Here is a 20,258-nt window from a genome sequence, read left to right as displayed (position 1 = left end):
TTCATCCAAATATCACAGGGTTGTTGACAATACAGAAACACAAAAATACATAACAAAATATCGCAATCCCCGCCCCCCAATTTAAAAGGTCATAGTTTAATTTTTGCCTGGCTCCTAAGTATAAATGAAGGCGCCAGGCAAGCCTCCTTGGGGAAAGCATTCCACAAATGGGGAGCCATCACAGAAAAGGTCTGTCCTCCTGTTGCTGCCCTCTGGATCTCTCATGGAGGAGGCACATGAAGAAGGGCCTCTGATGATGATCACAGGGTCCAGGTTGGTTCATATGGGGAGAGGCAGTCCTGGAGGTATTGCAGTCCTGAGCCATTTAAGGCTTTATAGGTTGAAACCAACACTTTGAATAGGACCCGGGGAACTAATTAGCAGCCAATGCAGTCAGGCCAGGATTGGCATTATAAGCACATACTGATTTGCCCCCTTCCTCCTTTAGATTTTCAGATCACTCATGCTGCCCCCCCCCCAGCAATGTGTAATTTATCCCATAGCATCTTTTGTCTGCTATATATTGCCCTTTTTCGTTTGAGAGCCTCTCCAGTTTTATCTTGCAGCTTAAGCACGCAGCTCCTTCACAACTTATCTGTCCTGACCTCTGTTGTCTTCTATAGATTTGCTGGTCTAGCTTAAATACTCCTCTCTGTAAACATTCCTTTGTGCCTGTACAGTGGTACATTGGGTTAAGTACTTAATTCGTTCCGGAGGTCCGTACTTAACCTGAAACTGTTCTTAACCTGAAGCACCACTTTAGCTAATGGGGCCTCCTGCTGCTGCCGTGCCACCGGAGCACAATTTCTGTTCTCAACCTGAAGCAAAGTTCTTAACCTGAAGCACTATTTCCGGGTTAGCGGAGTATGTAACCTGAAACGTATGTAACCTGAGGTACCACTGTAATAAACTGTCCATTTGATTAGCCCCAACACTGGCTCTCACACTGAGCCAGTATGGTGTAGTGGTTAAGAGCGGTAGTCTCGTAATCTGGGGAACCGGGTTCGCGTTTCTGCTCCTCCACATGCAGCTGCTGGGTGACCTTGAGCTAGTCACACTTCTTTGAAGTCTCTCAGCCCCACTCACCTCACAGAGTGTTTGTTGTGGGGGAGGAAGGGAAAGGAGAATGTTAGCCGCTTTGAGACTCCTTAAAGGGAGTGAAAGGCGGGATATCAAATCCAAACTCTTCTTCTTCTTCTTCATCCTACTTTCACTAACTGAAAGTTCCAGTTGTCCCCATGGTGAACCATGATTCTCGGCTCAAAGACCAACAACATGTGCTCCTCCTGTACACATGAAGAACGCACACTAACAATATGCACAAATGCAGTTAATTTCAACCGAGTTGAACCAGTAAGGACTTTAGGAGGATAGGCATCAAACTTCCAGGAGAAACAAGTATGTGGATTTGGCAAGGTAGAGATGTCGGATATTTTTATTATTATTCTGGAAGCCCTTCCTGCATGATACATTCTTGCAAGTCACATGGCATTGTATGCTTCCAGTTATCATTTAATCCTATTCTCTGTTTACAATTCTAGGAGCTACAACACACCTCCAACTCAAAATATATATATTTTTTGACAGGCCTAGCCTTTGTGAAAAAAGTTAAATACCTGGGAGTTAATTTGTTGAGGGAAAATTTGAACCTATATAAAGATAACTATGAGAAATTATGGAATGAAATTAAGAGGGATCTAGAGATTTGGTAGAATTTAAAATTTGTCATTAATGGGCCGGATTTCGGTGGTCAAGATGAATGTGTTGCCAAGGATGTTTTTGTTTCAAGCCCTCCTAATTATAGACAATGTGAAATGTTTTAAAGAATGGCAGAAACTTTATCTAGATTTATCTGGCAGGGGAAGAAACCAAGAATTAAATATAAATTATTAACAGATTCTAAAGAGGGGGATTTTCCCTGCCAGATTTGAAGATCTACTTTGAAGCAGTAGCGCTTTGCCGGATTAAGGAATGGATACAATTAGAGGACACCGATATTTTAGTTCCAACAGTGGAGGAATGGCAGGTGAAGATGATAGATTTTTCGGAGCTAGCTGACCTGACTGGAAGAGTCTGTGACCAGAAGGAGGAGGAATACCAGGAGGAGTGGATGAAATTCAAAGACTATTTAGTTAAATATGCCAAGTTAATTTAATTGGAAAAGCTTGCAAATATTAGATAGGCTTAAGATTTAAATATGTAATGCTAGGAATTAATGTTTAATGCTAAAATAGAAAGATAGAAAGATGTTAAGTGATTAAGTTAATTTTATGAGAAAATTGGTTTTGGAAAACTGTTATGATGATATACACTGAAATTCAAACTAGGGCAGGGGTCTGCAACCCGCAGCTCCGGAGCCGCATGTGGCTCTTTTACACCTTTGCCGCGGCTCCGTGGCAGATACTAGCGAGGGGAGGAGGCGCATTGTGCGCCCCGACACTTCCCACTGTGGCGGGCGCTGTACTGGATGTGACGTCGCATGGGGGCGGTGCGTGCGTTAGTCACGCACCGCCCCGTCACCTTCCCGCCCGCCCGCTGCATTGTAAGAGGCATGTACGCTGGTCACTGCATTGAAAGGGGGCATGTACGCTGGTCACTGTTTTGAAGGGGAGTGAAGAACACACACACAAAAAAGGTAACTTGTTAATTTAACGTTTATTTCTATGAGGAGGAGTAATTCTGAGGGGTAAAACAAAGAAATAATTTTAAAAAGTGACAAAAAAGTTATTTTTATAATGACGAGTTTTGCGGCGCCCAGTTTTTTTTTCTTCGGAAACAGGTCCAAGTGGCTCTTTTTGTCTTAAAGGTTGCAGACCCCTGAACTAGGGGGATACGAGGGAGTCACTTAATAATGTTACTAAGATTGGTTTAATATGATTGAGATTTATGTTTGTGTGTTTGTTTGTTTAAAAAATCTTTTGGAAAATCAATTGAAAAAAATGCAAGAAAAAAACACACAAAATATATTTACTTTTTACTGGATTAAGGAAGCAGACAGACCAAGAGTTTTTCCTACAGAAATTTTTAAAATTCTCAAACAGCCTGAAGAACAATCTGTACCAGCAGCACTAAATTTATAGATGAACAGAAGGGACATTTCATTGACAGGATAAGAAAAGCCTATGTGATGCATGCTCTGGAAAACAGAATTATTTTTAACTGTTGACTGAAAAGAGAGAGACCAAGTAGGATGGGTCACATGGGCATTTATTTGTAGCTGTTTTTGTTGTTTATAAAGTTGCTTCCCTTAATAATCAAAGCTGGTTAGCAGTAGGTTAGAGAAATTGGAGTTACAGCTGCCCCGATTATGTAACACTACAGGAAAGTCACCTCCCTGCGCCATTTTTACCAGTACTAGAATTCTTCCAAGCCTATGTGAAGCACCAGTTTAGAGACCTTAGGGGGAAAGTAGCAAAACACCAGGTGGGTTGCAAAGAATGACAAAAGTGAACAAAGAAACACAAGACAGAAGTGATCCAAGTCATGGATGCAGCATAAAAAGCTACATTAGAGCTTAGATGTCATCAACACCAGGACCTGCACGGTAAAATTTTTTTTATGTTATCTAGTGTGGTACCTTGTAGTTACTCCTATCTGAGAAGATGGAATGATGCAGTGCCTTCCATCTTGACTCTAAATGTGTCTCCTCTGAATGAACTTGTACATAACGGTACTTAAATCATAATCTAATAATCAATCCAGTGCATGACATTGAAAATCTCTGAACTACAACAAGTAGTGCCCATAATTACTCAGTGAGCTAAGTGGATTAAGTTCATTCAGAAACTTTGAATGATTTCTAGTTCATCTTCACATTCATTCCCTTCCCTCTCCTCCACCCGGCCACAAAGCATGAGGGCGCAGACCCTTTGCTTCTTTTTTTAAAAAAATGGGGGAAGCAAGTAAAGAAAGTTGGGAAGCAAACGGTCAACGCAACCTTCTAAGGCTTATTAGGCAAATATGGAGGCACTCATGTCGCTAGGGTTGTTTAGTCACTTAATCACTAAGAAATCAGAAGGAATGTGAGGCATTTCATGTATCTTCCTTGCTGAACAGATCTGCGGTCTTGCAAATGGGGCAGCTTGCAGCAGGAAGTACAGGAGCAAAGCAAACAATGCCTTGCACCTTGAACAGCTGTATGGCTGGCACACAAAGTCCTTGCATCAGCTCCTACACTTTTAAAAACTGTCATTCTGCACCATGTGCACAGGGAGAAAGGGATGCCAAGAGACTCCAGGAAACACCATTGCCACCAGCTGCCTTCACGTGCAACACTGTTCTTCCAAATCTGCATACCCTTCTCCTTGGCTACATGCCTCTATTTTGGCATGCTGGGACCCTAGGGGGGAAATCAGTGCTGGGATTCTTGAAATTAAGGCACAGGAGGACCTCAGATAGGCCTGAATGACCTCACTGCTCAGAATATTAGTGCCGCATGAAAAGGCCAAATGAGGTAGCAATAGGGCCCTACAGGAGCTGTTCTGCACCCTGTTGCTGATGGATGCAAGACTGACATTCTAACAGAACAGGGTTCATTGTACAGTACTTTAAAGCAAGGGTGAAGAGCCTATGACCAAGTGGCCAAATGCAGCCTTCCACACCTCACTATTTGGCTCTTGGGATAGTTCTCAGGCCACATCCCTCACCAGCCCTACTTCATATCCTCGAGTGTTTTTGCCTGGCTGAAATGTGTCCTTGAACTCTTGGTTGCATGAATGGAGAATAGATAGGGGTGTGTGAAGGAACTAGCCTCCTGTAAAAGGACTTTTGCAGTACATGCCGTGGCCATTTTAGGTGCCTCCAATTGATGTGCAATTGCCGACGTGCAAGTCCTTATGGATCCAGAAGAGGGCATAACAGGGCACGCTTATACGTGCTCTGCTGAAGTGTGCCAGGGCCAGGAACAGAATCCCTGTGCAAAATGGTATTTATTTTCCTTTACCCACTTTTGCTTCTGACCTTGTCTACCACAGGCCTGAGGCTCCTGGAAGGTAGCTCAAATAGGAATAGGGCCTTTGGTCTGACAGCTTTGAAGAAATCACTCATGGGAATTTCTGGAGAGGAACAAGGAGAAAAGAAAACTTGCCTGTAGAAAAGAAACCACTCAAAGCAAATCACATCACACCAGGTTGGTTTGTGCAGCCCTTTATTAGCAACTAAAATAGAAGATATTTGTTGTACAACATGGGTAGTAATTGACTATACTGGAGTTTTATTATATTCTGATACAGGATCTTTTATAAATGCATTTTTTATTAAAAAGCTTCCACCCTCGTCTGTTTACAACTTGCAAAACTATTCTGAAAGCAGAGTACATGTGCACAGGTCTGCAGAGTGCAAATCTGGGATGTGGTAAATGCTTTTACATGTTGTACCTGCAAGGGGACCAGCGTCTGCCACCATCCCTTTATAGCCACTGGCTTTTAGAAGTCACAACATTTTGACACCAGCCTTCCTTCCCTTGTCCTAAACAAGAAAGCATTTTAAAATGAGTTGTAACTAAGGAAGGACTACACCTACTAGAAAAAGAAGAGTTCTATTAGTTTGAGGTTTCAGTATACCCAAAGACCAGGAACTGCATCTTTGTAAGGGCAAGGCTGGGACCCCACTGGGTGTGCAGGTGTCATCCCTGAGTAGTCAGAGGTTCAGTGGACCATGAGCGCTCCTGCTGCGTAACTCACTGAGCTGTCTTGCCAGTTTCGACACTGGCTTGACTGGGCATAATTCAAAAACGAGAAGCTCATGTTCATTCCATTCTTCTGGAGCTCTGTGATAGCCTAGGGGGAAGGAAAGCAAAAAGGTTCGCTGTTTTGGAAGTAAAGTTGACATTCCAAGAGAGGCAGCACTCCAGCGCCTTATTCATAATGGAGTCTTGCAAACTTTGCAGGGGAGGACTGGTAGGTATCAATGCTCAGTCCCCACATTACTGAAGGGAAAATGCTACTGGAAATTCAGGATTTCCTTCAAGAATTCAGTTCCACTCCAAACTCTGCTAAGAACACCACCCAGCTGAGTACGACAAAAGCTAAACCACAGAAGGTTTGGTCACCAAGGAGAGTGTATGATATTTTCTAATAATGGCATTTGCTGCTTTTGAACTGTGCTTAACAAACAGTACTTACATTTAGTAAAACCCCAATGGGATGTCTTCCACATATCGTATTATGGTATTTCTTCAAGTAATTGCTAAAGGACACAGGGTCAAGCTGCTCTATAATGCTCATACCCTAAGGAGAATATCAATATTATGATCAGCTATAATTTAGAGCTGCATTTATTCATAACCAACATTTATAGCATGCCAAGCATGTTCCCCAAGAAATACAGATATCAAACACAGTAAGTCTTAACATGTAGGGAAATACCTAAGCTTTACAAACTTTTTTTTGTAAAAAAGACAGTTATAATTGTATTACTGTGCATTATGAATACACAGAGCTTTCCACTCAATGTGATATGGTTGTCACATCACTTGCGGGGGGGGGGGGGGGACCGACACCAAATTGGGACGCTATCAGTAAAGTGGAAGTTCTACATAACACATTAGGTCTTTTCCTCCCTAACCAGCATGATCAAGAGTTTCCCCCTTGAATTTTAGCTCCAAATCCAAAGAGTTCTGCGATAAACTGGGAAGGCCTAAGCCCAATACCTCCTCCCATTACAGCTGGCATCCCCAACCTTCGGCCCTCGATGTTTTGGACTACACTTCCCATCATCCCTGACCACTGGTCCTGTTAGCTAGGGATCATAGGAATTGTAGGCCAAAACATCTGGAGGGCCACAGGTTGGGGATGCCTGCATTAGAGTCTACAACTGTCTCTTAAAACAACTGGTAGCATGCTCTTAATGCAAGGAGCCCCACTGAATCAGACCAAGGGTTGATCTACTCTAATCTTGTTTCTATATGTCTCCATGGAAACATCTACAAGACAGGCATGAAGACAATAGCCATCCCATTCGGCAGCTAGTATTTAGATGCAAAAGTGCCTTGGAACATGGTGACACCATTTAGTTATCATCACTAACAGATGTTGACCTTTTAAAAGGCTGCAATCATCTCCTCACTTACCTGAATTCACTAGGACTTACGTGGTTATGATTGCACTGCAAGATAGCTATGAATTCTATAGCATAATTGTGCCTTGTGAAAAATTACTAAGTTCTCCCTGCTCCACCCCCCCTGCCACCTGAACCTACTGATGATCCAACACCATTGGGAAATTCTGAATTCTAGCAATGAAGGAAGAAACAAGGAGCATTTCTGAAAAGCTTCCACAGGGATCCTGGACATCAAAACTCTATTTCCCAATGTTGTTGGTGGCTACTGTGGCTACGGATTCCCTCCTAGACTAGGGATAGATGAAATGGTCTTGATACAGTTTGCATCCCTTGTTTTGAAACAGAAATGGGAACGTGTTATTTGGAGCTCTGAAAAACTCCAGGAGCTCTCAAAAAACGCAGGACGAGCAGACAACAGAAATTATGAAATTTAACACTTACCATTTTATCTAGGTTTTCAATGGACCTATAGATCTCTCCTTGAGACTCATCATAGTAACTGTATCTGAACCGCTGACCTTAATTAATCAAATTAAAGAAGAAATGAGTAACTAGACATATATTATGTGGTTATGATTTTTTAAAATGAAACCAAGTGGTATCTGAACAGGCAGCACAAATCTATGGTGTACTGCATCTTTAAAATACTCTCATTCAGTATACTGACTGCATTTGGATGATCAGCCATCAGTTTAATGATATATGATAATGTCTTCTGCCCATGCACAGAGTCTTTATGCCCATCCCTTTGTGTGAATAAGCTCACAAACCAGCAACTCTTTCATTAACTAGTCTTTCCCTTTTCTTCCAGCACTGGTGACAACTTTAAAACAAGCCATGGTATTAAATCACAGTGTGCTTAAAGGCTCATTTGTATCTCAGGTTATTAAGGTATCTCAGGTTATTAAAGTAAAAAATGACTTTTTGAACTTTTCCATTATATTGCAATAAACCTAATCCCAACAAGACAGCAACCAATCAGATTAAAGTGTCCTTATAACGCAAACATGATTTCTATCAACATTTGGCACTAAGGAAATATAGTATGGTCATACATTAAATATTTATTATTTTAAAGTAAATTTAAACTTGTATCAATAGTTTAAAAATATATAAAGACATCATTTTGGTTTCTGTTGCTTTATTTGCAAAATGCCAGAAGAGCTGTTGTTTTTAATTGCAGTGCTTTAAGAACAGTGCCACTTGTCAGAAATGTTCTTCCTGCTTTGCCCCCATAGCAGAAGTGACAGAGATGCCTCCAGTAAAAGCTTGGGAAACTTTAAAATGACACAAAAGCCAGAAAAAACCTAGTTCACAGCTGCCTTCTTTTGCTGGCTCTGCAATTCTAATTTGAGTAGAATGAAGCAAATATGAAAAAGAGTGATCAGATACTGGTTTGGAATGCAAATTATTAAAACTGCTGGTGAATCCTTGCCACCCTGACTCAATCATGGGAAGAGTTCTCATTTTTCATCACAAAAGAATGCGTCATATGAATTTCCTCTTTTAATAATAAATGTAACTCTTAAGACTGTGTGTATGTGTGCTTATCTCTGTGTATATGGTTGTGTGTGTAAAGTCAAGGTCATGCCTTAACTACGATTGTGTCTTTTGTCACCCCTGCCACACCATGAAGGTGCAACCAACAAACTTCAGCTTCAATTTGCTCTAACAGGTTTGTCAAACTAAAATGCATTTCAATGTAACATACACGTATTTTGTGTATATTTGCCAATGTATGCAATTGGAGTTCACAACTATTCACATGCCTCAACTTACCCCAATGACAGAAGTCAGAGGAAACCACAAAAAGATTACAAGGATCTGCTAAATATTTGCTGAAGAGTTTTCCAAATTCCTGTTCTTTTGTCTCACTCAGTGCTCCAACCAACACAGGAACAATGGTAAACTCATCCTTATGGCTTAAAGAAGAGAAAAATAAGTTTGCATTGTAGAGGGTCAAGACAAGATCGGTGCTGAATGCTTCCCTCGCCCTCCTGAATGTGCTTCTCCCACATGCAACTTTCCCCCACTTCTTGTAGGCCTGCCTCCCATGTGAAAAGCACTGAACATACCCCATGGCACATATTCTGAATCCATGATTCAGCTTTATTTCTTAAAATTCTTTTAAAAATTTGTTTTGCTCTGTTGCCATATTTATCTAACTAGCACTTTCTAAAAGTTTGCACCTCACCAGCACACTCTGAATAGCACTTAAGCCTGACAAAAACAGCTTGCTGTAAAGCAGGCTTCCTCAACCTCGGCCCTCCAGATGTTTTTGGTCTGCAACTCCCATGATCCCTATCTCACAGGACCAGTGGTCAGGGATGATGGGAATTGTAGTCTCAAAACATGTGGAGGGTCAAAGTTGAGGAAGCCTGCTGTAAAGAAACACAGTGTGTTTCAGATGACCAAGCCAGACTCTCTCTGTATTTCAGAATCAGAAATAGGTACTCTGGTAGTGATAGCTTCATAAGGAAAACAAGCTGTGTTTTTTTCATTGTCTCATGCCCAAAGGGGCAGTGATTTTTCAAACACTGTTTTGTTAAATAGGTATGTTTTATAGTCACAACTGAAATGTGTAGTCAATACCTTATGCTTAGACTTGTATTTTGAAGTGGCTGAGTTGTAGAGTTTATTGCTGAGTGAACCTTTGTAATTAATTTGACACTGTATTGCTTATATGTATTATCTACTATTATAAATTGTATTCATATAACTGTTTTGTTTGGATTTTAAATTATGTTACCATGTTTTAAACTGACCTGAAGCTATTTTATAAAGAGTGGTATATACATTTCTTAACAAACGTTTACAGGTAATTTCTTTATGGAAAGATGCTGCCGTTTTGTAGGATTTGGGTCTCCTATAATTGGAACAAGCTGCACAAAGTGGGATAGTACACTTCCTTGATTTTTGCCAATTCTTCCAAGTCACATAAGGAAGGATGGAAGGAACATATAATAACAGATGTAGTAAGATGAGATAAAAGCCCTGACCACCTGAACTCTACCCAACCCCTACTGATTTCTATTCTAAGAAATTATCTGTGTGTCTAAAAGTTACATCCTACAGTTCTCTTACTCGTTTTAATGAGCTTAAGACACTTGAGGATTCCAGCATACTGTATTCTACATTAGTGGAGTATGGAAGAAACCCATACATAGATTTATTAAAAGCAGGGATTCAATATGTACATTCTACATATGGTGCAGCTTCTTAAAAAGTAAATGTACCTTTCCATGGCTTTAGCAGTATAAGGCAAATGCATTTCAATACTGTGTTCATCTTCATCTGTTTGCAGAGACATGCGCTCAAACATTCCAGTCTTCCATAATTCTGCATAAACTGAGAAGTTTTGAATATATTAGTCTGACTAAAAAAATACTGAATGAGAAGCTGTCTTCTGCTTTATCAACTTTCTGGTTATACTCAAACTAGGATGAAGTGTATCTCCTCAACCAAGTACTGTGATATAAAGTGCCAAGTTAAAACCTTTGCCTTCAGACTGTATGGGAAAGCAGACAGTTTATGTATTAAGATTACCAGCAACCACTGGATAGAGGCAGAATCAAAAATAACCTATTGGGGAATATCTGTTTATAGAAAACAATGATTGTAGGTGCCTACAAATGTTTTCATGTGCTCAGATCCTTCTGTTAACTCAGCTAAAGTATTTTAACACAGAAACTCTCCTACTAAGTTACTGGCATGTCAGTCTCTTTTATGCAAGACAAAGATCCTGTGTTCCTCCAGATGTTGTTGGACTACAGCTCTCATCAGCCTTGGCGGTGCTGTTGGGGTCCAACATCTGTAGAGCCAATGGTGCCTCCCCTCTGATGCAAGATATAAAGACGATCACAACTGAAATTAGAGCTAAATTTTATTCTGTAACCCATCTCACTTATCTCCCAATATTTATTTTAGTAACAAGCAGTTGCTTTATATAGTTTAGTGTACTGCATCAACTTTGTCAATGAAGGACAAGTGGTTACTGTAAGCAGGCAAAATCCCAACAGACTTTGTTCTACTAGGGAGGAAAATAAGATTCTAGGCTCCTGAAAGTGTTCAGTAGTATGGCAGCAGAACTATGGCCAGGAATCCACAGGAATCCTTGGACAAGTGCCCAAGAATGGACAAGTGTCCATTCGGTTCATTCATAAGACACTATTCTGTTAGTCCTGTTAGTTCCCAAGGTTTTAAGATACAAACCAACCAAACGGTTAAAAAATCAAAACATGAAGAAAACAAACATATGAATGCCTTCTCCCAGATACAAAGCTAAGGCCACAGAGTGCAAATAAAACAGCTGGGTTTGCAGAAAAGCTGGTGACAGTCCAACAAAACAGACTGAATTATTTCAATGAACTCCTTTATTACATGAATTCTAAACAGTGCTCTTCCTTAAATAATAACCCATGTTAGATTTACTTCCTGTGCCATACCCTATTTTTATTTTATGAGAATATTTAGAGGTAAGTCAAATAAAAGGAAAAGTCACAATGGATTAATAGTTTTCTAAGAATTAGTTTTGCTTGTGTACTGCAGTGGTTGTGTATTTTCTATGCAATTACCCTTTTGATCAATTCGCAGATCATATAGTGGGGTTCTATATATATCCACACTGGAAAGTGCACACCGGGAGAGGGGCACGTGGTGGGAAGGCCCAAGGATGAAGATTCTCCGTCTGAGGGTGAACAGAAAAGATGTAATATTAGCGACTGTCTACTCAACAGAAAAACAATGGATTCCATGACTAGCTAAAGACAGGTGAACGGTTCCACTATCAACGTTTGCACTCCAGCACACACGGACATGCCTCCTGCTCCCTGGTTACATCCCATTACAGTTGTGTCCAACCAAAGGGTTTTCTACTTGAAGGAAAAAGACAAGGCTCCCAGTTGGATGCCTTTATTACAGCTCTTTTTTATGTTATCACTGTAGCGTGGCAAGTGAGATGCTACATCATGTAGCATCTAATTTCAGAAAATGAGGACTGTATGGTCCTGATTGCATACAGTTCCAGGCAATTTTAAATACAACCCGAAAAATAGTGCTGTGGTCCAAACTGTCTCCACCCTATATAGAAATGTCTTCACATACGTGTGCTCATTGGTGCAATCTGGAGCCAAAGCAATTTGGCATCCTGATGGCAACCACGATGCCAAAGCTAACACAAGTATTGGGTGGGTAGGGTCAAGAAAAGGGGGCATTGACACTAGAACTTCACACAACATTTATCCATTCATTCTATGAAGTATACTGTCTCTCAGAGGCATTGTTCAATTTGCCCCAAGGATTGGGACAAAACAGCAAGTTATCTCCATTATGTGTCAGCCACTACGGTACAGGTATCCCTCTTTGCCACTACCTAAAATGACTTCTGTCTTAAAGTCAGCATGTATGCAAATCAAGTTCTGTTGTACACACTCTAAGAATCTTCTAAAGTGACTTACGTGACTGAAGGATCCACTTGTTTGTACGCATGAGCTGCACACGACCCACAGTAAGTATAGCCTGCATGCCTGCAAAAAACAGATTAACAAGATTAACAGTCAGCATATTGCTGGTCCATATAGGGGAGCTTGCTGATGTTATGGAGTTGACAAGCAGCATATATTCAACTGGCTCTTGAAAAATGCAACAGCAGATATAAGCAGCATGCCCAGTTGGTACACTGACAATCAACAAGCAACTCAGCTTACTTACGTGACTCTCAGACAGCAGATATGTATATACCCTTATCAAGGTTATGTTTGCAAGACACAGCAGTGTCTTGCATGAATACGCCTATGACCTAAAATTGTGATAAGAGACGGCTGTAATTTGAAGCTATGAGCATTCTACTTCTTAAAGCAAAACCATGTTTAAGATTGAAATATATGAGTAGTAGTCTTCTGAGCAATTACAAACAATGCCGAAATGAAATAGCACACTACCTTTCATGAACACAAGAAGTGTTCTCTCCTTTGGTGCTAGGGACTCAAGCGAAGGAAAAAGTCCACACATTCAGAGTAAGGGGAATGCAAGATAAAGCACTCTCCTCCCTCTGAATCAGGATAGTTGATAGAAATAATCAAAACAAAATAGGGCAAGGAAATCAGACTCTGAAAATGACACCAAAGAATCACCTGTATCAGGGCAGCTAACCAGAGAGACCGACATGAACTGGCCTATTTCTCTCACTCCAAAAGCACCACTTTTTGCTGCAAATATTGGAGTGTGACAATTTGTAACAGTTCTTTTAAAATGGTCTACATGTGAAAATAAAGAAAAAACTTACGGTGCAATAATAGCTCTAGCAGGCCTCTTTGTAGATTGTACTTGAGAAAGCCAACCTTCTAGTTGTGCACTCAGCTGAGGTCCTAGAAAAAGAGATAAGGCTTTAAAAACAACAACCACAGGAGAACCAAAGAGCCATCCTTAGAATAAGCAAAATGGCCCATAGCGGCAAACCACAGCTATAACTGGGCACAAGTAGCATTCTGGTGCATGCTGTTCAAATCATGCCTGTCCTGCTCCTCCCTTTGCCACAATGGGAGGAAACAACCCTATCACTGGTTTAGCATTAGATGGGAACCAATGTGCATGGTTTCTCTCTTTCCAAACAAACCACAGGAGGAAGCCAGGAGGAATACACCACTAGTTCTATTCAGCATGTGAACAGTGTCATTTTAATGCTTCCGGGTGGCTTCAAAGATGATACCTTGCTAAATTCATTTTTAATCAATAATGCTTGATATTTCACAGGGAGTCATGACAGGAAATATACCTAATAACATTTTGAAGAATTTGAAAAACACTTAGACATTAACCGGTCTATTGACAAACAGCCGCCAGCTTGATTGTTGCTTTGTATTAAACTCACATTAGCAACTGACCTATTTCAACCCAAAGGAAAAACTGCATTCAAGTGTGACCCTTTCCAATATCTCTGCAACATCCCCTCTCAGCGCTGCATCTAGTTGTGCCAAGAGCTACTGCTGCCAAAAATGAATTCAGAAGAGGATTGCTTCATTAACACACCACTTGGAAGTTCTATAAATACATGCTTAAACAAACTACACAATAAGGATAATTTTAAAAAGCTAAAGAGAAGTGTGGTAAGAAGTGCCTGACTCCAAGGCATCATTGAATATTAACAAGGAAGGGTAAATATGTGAATTCATGGAAGCTGTATTGTTTAATGATCCACTGTAGTTTGAACATTTACATAGGTATTGGCATGGAACTGAGATGATTCTAGAACTGAAAGCACCTAATCACCTGATGCCATTGTTGCATCAGGTAAATGGCAGATGGGCAACCATCTGTCAAACTTGGTCTGAAAGACAAAATCCTGATAAAGATCTAGCCTGCAGAGTCAAGGTTTCCCACCCATGCAATAGTTTGGGTGGGATTTTACTTTGGCACATCCAGTTTAGAAAACCCAATTGACATCCCATAGTTCAGAGCAGGGCCTTGACAGCAGGAGCTACAGTTTGTTCTTCCTCCTTTAAAAGTTGGCCTAAATTTGCATCTCTAGATATAAATTATTAGATGCAAAATTGTGTTCTGGGCATGTGCCGCAAGTCTTTTAAGTAGCAGCTCTCCATACCATGTATGTGAGCATCCATTTGATTTGGTAGTTCTCATTTCTAGTCTGCAGCTCCGCTTTTTTTACTGCTATCATAAAACCTGGACCTGGATAGTGGATGAACAGTTGCCACACAATGACTTTTCCCCCTCCCTGTATAGCTGTGACAGGCAGCTACCTCCCATAAAACATTTGATGCAAGAAGATGCTCTGCATCAAGGCTGCCTGTGAGACAACACAAGATGGAGGGGCTGCAGGGAGTTGGGCGGTGCCTACTATCAAACCATTGCACCACCTGCAGCCCTCACATCCTGATAAACAGGCTCATCACAGCAACCAGGGCTTGTAGCAAAAATGATGGAGTGTTCCTGTAGACACATCTTCACAATTTCTGAGGAAAATTAATTAAAATGAGGAAATGTTAATCTTTGTGTCTCCCTGGAATAACTGGATTTGAATTAGAACCCAAATAGGCCTCTGTTTTTAAATTTAAAAGGAAATGTTTTAACAGTATCCACTGAAGCAGTCCATACTGAATCAACAAAATGTGACAAACAGCAAAATTTCAACCACGTGAACAAGTAAATTATTATACATGCTGAAATAATCTACAGGGGTTTTTCTTTTCGGGGGTGGGAGGGAAGAATCTATCACTGGAGGCAGGGCCACAGTTCTCCAAAAATGTGCTCAAGGTCACATTGCCTGTAAATGTGTGCTCTTTCTTTCTGCTACAGCATAAAATGTAAACCTTCAACAGTAGTTAAGAGTTCATTTTGAAGCTCAGGATCTCTTTTTCAAAGGTAGAGCGTCACTTGCCAAATTAACAAAAATACAACTATATGTGATGTCCAATCATTGCAGGCTTTTCATGGGGTTTTTTTTTTTGGGGGGGGGAACGTTATCTACTCTATGCAAGTAAATCCAGCAATTGCTTTGGTTACTTCCATTCACCTACTAGTAATTAGTTCACCTAGCATGTAAAACTTGGGAGGCTGCTGAATTTCTGAAAAACACAACATCTCATCCAAAATCAGCACGTGTGGAAAGTACTTTAATGTTCACAGTGCATTTTCTCCCCCCCCCCCCTTTTTTAAAAAAAATCATTTTGTTTGTTCATTTAGCATGGAATGCCCCTTAATGGACTACAAACACCCAGTAACCTGAACTATATAAATTGCTAAAGTTCAAAAATCTGCAAATAGAAAACAAAAACACCTTTATGGAAAAGCTTGATGCTTCCATTGGTAAAATAAAACAGTATATGAAGATCCATTGGTCTACAATGGACCAGAGTTGCTTTCGTAAGTTATCTTTCATTTTTATAGATAAACTTTTGAACACCACTTGAATGCAAGAGTGTAACATCATATCTTCCAATAACGAATTTTTTCATGACACAACCTTTTGTAGGTTCAGATATCTAATAAGAGTACACAGCTGCCTATGAAAACACATGCCACAGTATATGTTATGGTGGTAAAAACATACAAAGAACACAATTCAATGCATGTTTACTCAGATGCATGACCAGCTGTATTCAATGGTATTTACTCACTAGGAAATGGATGTAGGATTGCAGCTTATTTAAGATACATTTCAGTTGAACAAGAGAAGCATTAACAGCCTCTGGAATACATTTTATTCACTATTTCTTTGGTTAGATCAGTCCCCACACTAAAGCCTGCGGACCGGATAAGGCCCGAGGGACTCGTTTATCTGGTCTGTGGCGACCCCCGCTGCCCGCTCTTACCGGCGCTGCATGGCTGCCCACTTCCGTGTCGGAGGAGCATCGGAAATAGCATGTGTGCACGCATATGGGCACGCGCTCCCCCCACCCTCTGGCCTGCCACGCCCGGCCCGAGGTGCAGTAAGTTTGCGGTGGTAGCTCACTTGCATCCATGACAAAAACAGGATACAAAACTGTCCTGACATACTGTTTTTTCTGAATTTGTTTGCCTTGTAAATAAAATTTAATTTGGAGTGGGTTGGCTTTCCTTCTTTCCTCCTCATCACAGGGAAATTTGCATCCAGAAATTTTCTGATGCCCCAGAGTGATTGAATTTAGAATTTCTATTTTACTTGTATTTAGCATACAAAGCTAAAAACTTTGAAACTGCCAAGCTTGCCTAAACTGTATCTGCAACTGTCATCTATTCAGTTACTAATGAACTTATCAAACAGGAAAAATATCAATAGAAAAATAAAGCACTGTAAAAATTTTCATTGTTGCTTGACATATCCCTTTGTGATGCAGCAACCATTGGCAACTTGTTGAGAATTGGTCAAGGTGCTTATCTTGCATACATATAAGTTTTACAGAGCTGTCAAAGACTGACTTGTATTTCATGGCCTTCTGACACATCCTTTTACATATTTTTCCACACACACATACACCAAGTAAGAATAACACTTTGTGCATTTGATGACATGGGCTCTTTTCCATGAAATCTTGTGCCATAATAAATATGGTAGTCTTTAAGAGCCACAGGACTCTTTCGTCTTTAAATGAAATTTGTGTTTGCACATCACTTTGTGGTTTGGCAGTTAAGTATTTGCTGCAGCAAAATGGCCTGGCATATACAACTTTCTCTTGTAACTTCTAAGCTCACATTAGGTTTTTCTGTAGAGTAAGCAAGAGACCCCAGGAAACCTGTCTAGCCAGCCGGTTCAGTCTTCTTTGTCTTGCTGCCAGCTCCCAAGAGCAGAAAATGTGTTTATTCAGCAATGCATCCAGCAAGCTTGGACACTGCATGTGTATTACCAACCAGTTTTAAATCCATTGCTACACCTGCTAGAAGTTGTGAATTGACACTTTATCTCCTGCAGCAATATCCTCCGCACCCTGATTTCAACCTGTCAAAGTTAGCAATAGCATTGCATCATCCGCTTGCATGACTTGCCCTTGTTCCTCCATCCACACTGTATTTATTGATTTATTAAATTTATATGCTTCCCCTCATCTGAGGATCACAGGGTTGTTTACAATACGAAAAGACAAAAATACATAACATAGTAAGAAACAAAAACAATACCCCCAGTTTAAAGGGTCATACCTTGTTTAATTAGCCAAAGGTCTGGGAGAAGAGAATGTTTTTGCCTGACTGCAAGGAGCAGTCAGACTTGTTTTGAGCTGCTTTGAGGGAGACCTGCTTTGCCTCATAACAAATCCCAAAGCATTCAGAAGCACCATGCTTCAGTCCTGGATTCAAGCTTCCTCCAAAGTAGGTGCACATTCATGGCATGTATTGCATCCCTAAACCTACACTTCCAGTTGGAAACAATCTTTCTTATGACAAGCAACTAGGAGTGACTTCTAAAGGTTAAGACACCTACTACAGTTGCTAACAAGCAGACATGCAGCTAGCAAGTTGCAAGTAGCCAGCTGCAATGTACATATGCTTGTCAAACTGCTGCTACCTTCTCTCTCCACATCACATTTTTCAGGTAAGAGCATAAACCATCAAGCCAGAGAAAGTAAGTGTTTGTTTTGTTTCAGTCCTGAAGGTTCTTTTGTTTCTTTGTAAGGCCAAATGAAATATCTGGTTGCTGCATACAATGCATATAGGAAGAAAACTCATTCTGGAACATGTACTCCTTTCATCCTGCAGAGGGCAGTTCTGTGTGCAGCATTTCCTCCGGAGGGCCAGAAGAAAGAAAAGGGGGCAAAGACTGACAACACCACTGGTCCTATTTGCTCTTTTTAAATGGTATCAGAAATCCAGAAACACTAATTAAAAGCATTATCTCCCTCATATCTTCTGTGCCTATTCACTTTAAAAACGCAGGTTTTTAAACACAAAGACTTCCCTATAAACATACAGTCGTTAAGTCCTTTGTTCTTCTTAAGAGTAATACCTCATTCTCTGGGGGTTTAATAAATTGTAATGGTTATTTTTTTAAGGGGAAAAAACAGTACACTAGGCAGTACAAGATGCCGGACTTGACAAAATGCCTACTAGCTCGATTCAGAGACAACTGCTGCGTTCCCATAATCCATTTCTTTCCCCTCCCCCGTATTACCCTAAATGACCCCTTTTCATTCACACACTTCAGATCTTTGTCGGTTCCTTTAACTCGACACCGAACTACCAAGGGATTCTTCTCTTGGCTTCTTTTTCACAATTAGCTCTCCCGAAATGCGCTGTTTCCTCAGGGTATAATAAAGGGAATAGGAACCAGTACAGCTTCCTTACAATCCCCGGGGCGATCTCTGGGAATCTCTTTTCTCCAGGCGCCGATCCCCCCACCCTTCTGGAGCTTGGCCGGGAATTCAACCACGGCAGCTTATGGAGGGCAAAGGCAACCGGAGGTTCTAGAAAAGGGCCTCGAAATGCCCGGCGGAAAGTGCTGATTCAGTCAATGGCCCACCTGCCGGGGCGAAGGAAAGGGGGAAGCCTTGTTCCCGACACAATCAACGCCGGATTCCGCGCCGTGATCGTCGCCTGCTGCCATCCCAACCTCCCTTCAATTCAGCGCCATGTGTGTGTGTTGCAAAACGCTCCCTTCCTTCGCCCCATGTCTTTTTAACGCCAATTACACACGCACACACAAATGAGTCTCACCGCACCGTAGAGATTCACAGAATTACAGGGCGATCCTAAGGATGCCTACTCATCACAGGTCAGTCCTACCGAACCCCTCAACGGGGCTTACTTCCCAGGTAAGTATGAACAGGGCTGCAACCTCATTGTGTGACAGCTTTCGAGGGTTACAGGCCGCTTCACCAGATCGCTGCATCCGATCTGGTAGACTCTGGGCCACAAAAAGGTTGCGGGCCCGTAAATCAATTTGCCTTTAAGTGGCCACGAGATTCCTCTCACCCTGGAGTGAACACTCCGGGATTGATCACGGACATGTGTCCGTGGGGCACCCATTATTCCCCCACTTTCGGATAATAAAAAAAATAGCCTCGCATTCCCGGTAAGAGGTTGAGTTCGGCCCACCTTTGCAACGACCGAGAAACCGCATCGTAGCGGCGCCGGGCGGTCAATTACTCGGGATTAAAAATCTCCAAGGGCTTTATTCGCCTCGGTCGTTTAGACACCGATCCCCCGCGTATAAGAAATGGGCAAAGCGAGCTCACGGAGAGCAATCCCGCCCCCCGACGGAGCAGCCTAGCCCCTCGCCTAGCCCACAGGCCCCGGAAACCCCCGCCGGCCCAGCGCGTACCTGAGGCCGTGTACCAGCTGCCGGCGTGGCTGGCCTCCCGGCAGAGCACTCGGTTGGACATCTTGGCGCCTGAGCCGCCTATGGTGTTGGGGGAGGCGGGGGTGAAGGGAGGCAGGGGGGCCTGGGGAAGAGTCCGGCCGCGGCAGCCGCGGTGCTAATCCCCCTCCTCCCCCAGCAGAGCCCAAGCCCCCGCGAGGGGGGGCGGCGCTGCCGGAGGCACGGCGAGTAGGGCCGGCGACGAGGCTGGGGAAGCGGCGAGCACGAGGAGCGGGAGGGCTGCGGGCTCTGCCGGAGGCTCCTCCTGGCCTGGCCCGGGTGGGGGAGGCGGAGGCGGCGGCGGCGGAGAGGAGAGCCCGAGAGGGACAAAGGCCAAGGCAGCGACCGCCGCCCGGGCGAAACCCACAGAGCAGGCGGCAGCCGCCGGGTTTGGCCTAACTCGGCTCCTGTGGCAGAA

At 42.1% G+C, this 20,258-nt stretch overlaps 1 protein-coding gene across 2 annotated transcripts; it reads right to left on the bottom strand.

The window, feature by feature from the left end:
* Nucleotides 1-5,129: 5,129 nt before the first annotated feature.
* On the bottom strand, nt 5,130-20,253 carry MEMO1 (mediator of cell motility 1). Of its 2 annotated transcripts, none has more exons than XM_079969569.1 (9): nt 19,805-20,253; nt 13,343-13,424; nt 12,516-12,584; nt 11,634-11,746; nt 10,296-10,407; nt 8,839-8,981; nt 7,501-7,577; nt 6,123-6,227; nt 5,130-5,777 (listed from the first exon to the last, which is right to left on the bottom strand). In XM_079969569.1, exons 1-9 carry the CDS (start codon nt 19,863-19,865, stop codon nt 5,646-5,648), a joined length of 894 nt encoding a protein of 297 aa, XP_079825695.1. In that variant the 5' UTR covers nt 19,866-20,253; the 3' UTR covers nt 5,130-5,645. The 2 variants fall into 2 exon arrangements, with proteins under 2 accessions (XP_079825695.1, XP_079825696.1); XM_079969570.1 differs by lacking the exon at nt 19,805-20,253 and adding an exon at nt 13,941-14,065.
* Nucleotides 20,254-20,258: the final 5 nt, after the last annotated feature.

This window comes from Podarcis cretensis (genome assembly GCF_951804945.1).
Source record: "Podarcis cretensis genome assembly, chromosome: 3".
Taxonomy (NCBI): domain Eukaryota; kingdom Metazoa; phylum Chordata; class Lepidosauria; order Squamata; family Lacertidae; genus Podarcis; species Podarcis cretensis.
This window is presented reverse-complemented; position numbering and strand designations above follow the sequence as displayed.

Bases quoted from the DNA above. Each gene is read 5' to 3' on its own strand.
- MEMO1 (XM_079969569.1), bottom strand. From the start codon at position 19,865: ATGTCCAACCGAGTGCTCTGCCGGGAGGCCAGCCACGCCGGCAGCTGG. The intron at 7,578-8,838 runs GTAAGTTGAGGC...TGATTAATTAAG, and splicing joins CTCTGACTTCTGTCATTGGG to GTCAGCGGTTCAGATACAGT. The intron at 6,228-7,500 runs GTAAGTGTTAAA...TATTCTCCTTAG, and splicing joins TTGAAAACCTAGATAAAATG to GGTATGAGCATTATAGAGCA.